At 34.6% G+C, this 6,000-nt stretch overlaps 1 protein-coding gene across 1 annotated transcript in view; it reads left to right on the top strand.

Annotated features, from left to right (window-relative positions):
- Window positions 1-435: 435 nt before the first annotated feature.
- SGCZ (sarcoglycan zeta) overlaps window positions 436-6,000 on the top strand; it is a 528,743-nt gene continuing 523,178 nt past the window's right edge. The window contains exon 1 of the mRNA XM_077144552.1: window positions 436-630. Within this exon, the coding sequence (XP_077000667.1) occupies window positions 436-630 (195 nt within the window). The remainder of the gene's footprint in view (window positions 631-6,000) is intronic.

The raw sequence follows: 6,000 nt of genomic DNA, 5'->3' as shown, positions 1-6,000 counted from the left end.
AGACATACAGAAAAAACTAGAGGTGCAGCCAGTCTCTAACCACCCCAAAGAATAGGTATATCCTATTCCAAGAGTAGCTTGAATGTGGTTGGACATTTTGGGTTCTGGATACCTGGAAGTAGAACTGATAGACTTCTGATTCTCTTGAAAGAAAGCCTACTCTTTGGATAGACCAAACTGACTTAAAATAATATACACCTTGTTTATATAACAATCAAGAAACAAGCGCTAATAACCAGCTTTGAGGATAATGATTTGAGGGGTGCTACAACATTTTAAATACAATTTAAGTAAACATTTTAAGTAAATTGCTATTACTTCTATATCCACTGTACATAATGTATGCCCATCAAGTCAGTTGGCTTTTGTAAACAAAAGAACCCGTGATTTTATTTTTGAATGCTTCTTTTCTTTCCCTTTTTCTTATCTTTTCAGATGACACGAGAACAATATATCCTAGCAACACAACAGAATAACTTACCTAGGACTGAGAATGCACAGCTTTACCCAGTGGGGATATATGGATGGCGAAAGAGGTGCTTATACTTCTTTGTCCTCCTGCTGTTGGTTACCATGATAGTTAACTTAGCCATGACAATATGGATATTGAAAGTTATGAATTTCACTGTGGTAAGTACCACCATGATTTTACACCTATTGCTTTTAGTCTAAAGACAACCCAGATATTTATTATTTTTATTTTTAATCACAAGTTATTCACCTCAATTTTTACTAAGTACACGCTTTTAACTTCCAAAGACAATCATATTTTATTTTAAGACTACATTCAATATGTTTAGTCACATCACACATGTAAATCTTCCTACTTGCCATTGAAATGTTGGAAGTTTCGGTCATGGGAGGGCACAGCCTATTGATTCATTATAAAAGATTTAACCAATTAACATAAATTATTACTTGCTATGCCTGGAAATCTAAGATGTGATTCTTGAAATGATGTTTCATGTTATTATTCATAATAGAAAGCAGAAGTGCCTTTGAGACACTTCAGATAGAATATGTCCCCTTATTTTTCTTTAGATCTGTTCATGTATCATACAGCATGACTGACTCTAAGTATATCCTGGGCTGCAGGGACCAAGTGTCTGTAATTGTCATCAAATGTTGACCTCATTTTTTGGAACATAGACCTGATAAAGAGAAAATACACCAGAAACTCAATCACTTATTTAGGAAACATCATAATAGCAAAATATGGTTGTAAATGTTATGACGTATCCCTATAAACAAGCCTAGTTTGATGAATTTTGTTTCAGTGTATTGAATATTTTAAATAAATTTATGGGCATGACTTATTTTAGAAAAAACTAGTTGCTTTAGCAGTGTCTTTGAACTCATTTTACATTTTCTAGCTAAATACTTTAATTTCTCTACTCTGTTTTAAAATCATTCTTCCTTCATGTGACCTCAGATAACTCCACATCCAAGGAGTGTCTTTAATTTGTTGACCAGCCTACTATTATTCTTTAGAACTCTGCTTCCTTGAGGGTGAGGTTAAAACCAGTGATTTAACTTCACCGATCGTCCTATATTGGGATTTTTTTTTTTCCTGTTGACTCTGCTGGGTATTGATTTAGTAAGAGCAGTTTCTTTCAGACCTCCCTCACACCTGATAGTAAGTCAAAACAGAATGTCAAAAGGGAAGATGAGTGCAGCATCTGTCTGTAAGTGCAGGGTACCGCAATTGTGCCTGCAAGGAGCCTGGGAGGGCAGGCAGCCTAACTTTCCAAAAAGGAAAAACTGCAACTGCGTGAATCGTGATTAAACTGCATATGTTCCTGGAGAACTAAGAAGTGCACAAGTGTTCCATTTTTCCCAATACAGTGCAAACTTTGAAAAATATTCATCAAAAAAGAAGAAGAAGAAAAAAAAAGAACACTAGAGAAAGAAAAAAAGAAACCAAAGTAAAATAAAAAGAAACTGAAGGATTGATAGGAGTCAGTATGTTCCAGGACCAGGGAAAAACACTGTTCTAAAGATGGACAGTTGTTCAGGGACATGGATTAGTGCTTGTGAGGTGGTGGCTAGATTTGGAGCTGGAAACTAGTATGCAAATTATTTATGATATTCTCTGTTGATGCATCTGTACCATCCCTTGGTCCCAAGAATTGAGTTGGCTTAGTTCCCTCTCTTTTTTGTGGATGCTTCTAAGGTTTGAGGGGTCTCAAACCTTGCCACTGGTGCTTCTGTTCTTCTGAGCTCTGTTTTCACCCTTTTGCACACGTGTCTGGACTTCATAAACAATTCACTTATCCTGGGGTCAGGTAATATTATACCCCCGCAGATTCTTTTATGCTGCCTTAACTAACAGCTGCATCAGTCGCTTACAGCAACTTTTCCAACCTTGTTTTTTCTTAACTAAAAACAGAACAAAACAAAAGAAAAGAAATATTTCAAGGAGATAAAGAGTAGAATTTTCTACAACTTTTGAAATTTAGAAAATTTTATTTCCTCTCTTAAAAGGCATGTTTCAAAAGCTCAGAAAAGATGAGATCAGCTCTCTCACTTCTGTGAGCTTGATTCAATTCAGTGACCTGGCCGCAGGGATTTTAAGGTTCAAGCCATGTGAACTTCTCAAGCATATTTAAATTAATTAGGAAAATACACTTAAATGCATAATTACATGGCTGCATGCATCGCACTCCTCATGTATTGCCCCATGCAGAGTCCAAGGCTGGATAAACTGTTTGGGGAAATAATGGAAAAATCACCTTTGTGTTCAGGATTCTCATTGGCCTCAGGGTTTCTGTCACCCATGGAGCTATCTAATTTGAACCTCAGCTGGCTAAAATGTAAATGCCACCATATTCCTGGGGATAATAAAAAGGGTTTGTTTCAATCAGAGTCACGGACTTTTTTTGTTTGTGTGTGTGGCATGCCTCCTTTTTTTTTTTTTTTTTTAAGTACAATTTTACCTTTCTGTAATCTAAAGGGAGGACATTCCTTCCTTCAGCCATGCAAACTATTTGCATGCAGCTGATGCAAATGCAAAGATGAAGTGTTAATGATTGGATCAGGATAATCTTTTTTAAGGTAGCACACTACTTCAATGCAAAACACTGTGATTGAATTGTTCAGAGAAATTTAGATTGCTTTAAAAAGTTGCAGGTTTTAGCAGTCCTGCATAATACACATCAGATAGAGGTGTATATGCTTGATAAGAGTGAAATAATTTGTAATCCCCTCACATTATGGGCAGTAAAAAAAAAATCAATTTTATGTTTTTGCTCCTGCATTGCTAGTATATCTGTCTGTACAGCAAATATCAAAAACCAGTTGCCATTCTATAGTAAAAAGCAGAAAATGATGTGTAAATGGTTTGGGGAGTGTTATTGATCTGTACGAAATGTATTTCACTTTCATTATAGCTGTGCCATCCAATATATGGAAATATGTAGCTGTTAACATCTCTTTTTTGAGCAAACTGCGTGTGCTGTTGGTATCAAAATATTGTGTTTTCAGCAGAGCAAGGGTATGAGCTGGCAACCTGTTTTATGATCTTGGAGTTCATCATTATGACCAGGATTGTACATGATCTGTGTTGCTGATATGACCTTATTAACTTCTGTTTCTCATTTTTGTGGAAAATAACATCATTCTGCTTATTGAGACAGCCAGTTGCAGAGAAGCAAGAAAGAGGAAATGACTTTATACTACAGGGTGAAAGATTTAAGATAGATATAAATAATAATTTCGTGGCTGTGAGATTTGAGAAATGTAGGAAGGCACTGAAGAAGGAGATTTGGAAACTTCATTCTCTTGAGATCTGTAAAATGCACTTCTATGGCTTTTGGGTTAGGTATATTATTTTTGTGGTTCTATATAAATGGACTAGTGTGCCATCAATCCAGGCATCCGTCCAAGGCAATATAACTTTCTGGGTTCAGGTGCTCAATGTAAGCACATTTTTTTCTATATCTGAAAATTGATGTAATAATAAAATGATCATTTTAATCACAAGAACATTGAGTAAAGATTGCTGGTGCCTAGCTGCAGTATTACCCTATTAGAAATGTTAATTAGCCAGCAAAAGAAAGAACGGAAACTTAAGGGACATATTTTAAGCAAGCAGGGAGCAAAGTCAGACGTGTTGTTCCTGAGAATGTGAGTACCCACATGCAGGGGACAAAAATCCTTAGGCAGTTGTCTGATCAATGGGATGAATGTGGGCTGAAAGGATGTCCCAAGAGAAGGAGGATCGAATATCATATTCTTTCAGGATTTTAAAAGAGCTATGGGGCTTTTAGTTCAAACATCCATATATTGCTCAATTTCATTCTCCAGTATTTCTCCTCGCTGCCTTTTTGATCTTTCAGCATCTCCTTCAACTCTTCCTTTTTTGGTTGATGGGCAAACCATCCCATTAAATCATTGGACAGATTTTGTTTCTACCCTTGTTCACATTTTTCTGTAATGTCTAAAGATTGATTTCTAAGGCAGATTCCCTATGCAATCATTTTGGCTTCTTTAGTTGCCACCTCCTTTTCTTCATTTCAAATATCTGTAATACATAATCAGAATTCCATTACAGATTTACAAGAATCACGGTCCTATCAATATGTCTTTGTCTTTATAACTGTAGGCCATAAAGTCATGGCTTTTTGATGATTTCTAAAGTTTCTCAAATTTGCCTTTCTAAAGTTGAGAGTGCACGTATTACTATATTCATTTCCTTTCTCTCTCTTTAACTGAAAAAGTTAAAATTATTTCACCATTGGTTAGACTTATTTCATGGAAGCAAGTAAGTTATTTCAGTATATTGTTTCTATCTTTTGGAGTATGAAACAATATATATCCTCTGAGTTTTAAACCCTGTGCTCTCTATAATACCTTATGAAATGAAGTAGAGTGTCTCATTTCTGTGACTAATTTTTTTAATCTTCGTCATTAATCCAGTAGTTTAGTATCACCCCATTATTGATGAAACTAAGATGAATAAAGTATGGTTGTGATGTACTATTATTTCTTACTGTTTTTACCCTGAAACTTTCTGCCCCCACACTCTTTTCTTCATTTCACTCTCAAATTGGTCCATTACTTTAAAAAGAAATCATTAGAGCAGTTGTAGATTTACAGAGAAACTGTGCAAAAAGTAGCAAGTTCCCATATATCACCCCTCCCACACACATGGTTTTCTCTATTATTTGCATTTGCATGATACCTCTGTTATAATTGACTAAACCATATTATTATAATTATATTATTAATTATAGTTGAAAGTTTACATTAAGATTCACTGTTTATGTTGTAGGGTTCATGGGCCTTCATTTTTATTCCAGTAAAATGTATTTATAACCTACAATTAATCATTTAACCACCTTCAAGTATAGAAGTCAATGGTGATAAATACATTCACAACATTATGCATATGTATTTAAGGAATAAATAATAATAAAATGAACTCCTGTGTAATTCGGAAGGTTTTCCTTGATTTTCTTTTGACTTTCATGTGCACGCATATGTATGTGTGTGTATAAAATCTCAAATCATATATGGTTTTTAGCTCAGTCATATTTTGTAATATTTATCCCTCTTAGTATGTAGCTGTAATTGTACAAATTGCTGCTGTAAATGTCATTGAATGAATATATATTTATTCCTCCTTCTGTTGAGTTGTTTCTAAGGTAATTTTATTGTTGTTTAATATGTGATCACAATCAATATTCCTATGAACATTAATAATATAATTGCCAATAATTGTAGTTGCAAAAGTACAGGTTCCTCTAGATGCTAGAGTCTAGGGTATGTATCTAGAAATCTTGAATGTATTGTTAATTTTTTTTTCCTAAAGTAAAAGAATCAATTTAAACCACTACCAGCCACCAGGAAGATTTCCTTTGTTTCATATCACCTCTTTAACTCTTATTAGGAGATGACCAGTAAACTGAATTACTTCCTCCAAACCACAAATTTGACCATCCTTCTAGCTTGTTTATTTATTTGTTTGATTATTTATTCAGTTTCCCTTCTACCAGATTA

The sequence above is a fragment of the Tamandua tetradactyla genome, chromosome 26 (assembly GCF_023851605.1).
Source record: "Tamandua tetradactyla isolate mTamTet1 chromosome 26, mTamTet1.pri, whole genome shotgun sequence".
NCBI lineage: Eukaryota > Metazoa > Chordata > Mammalia > Pilosa > Myrmecophagidae > Tamandua > Tamandua tetradactyla.
The sequence above is the reverse complement of the archived record's forward strand: the minus strand, read 5'-3'. Positions and strand labels throughout refer to the sequence as shown.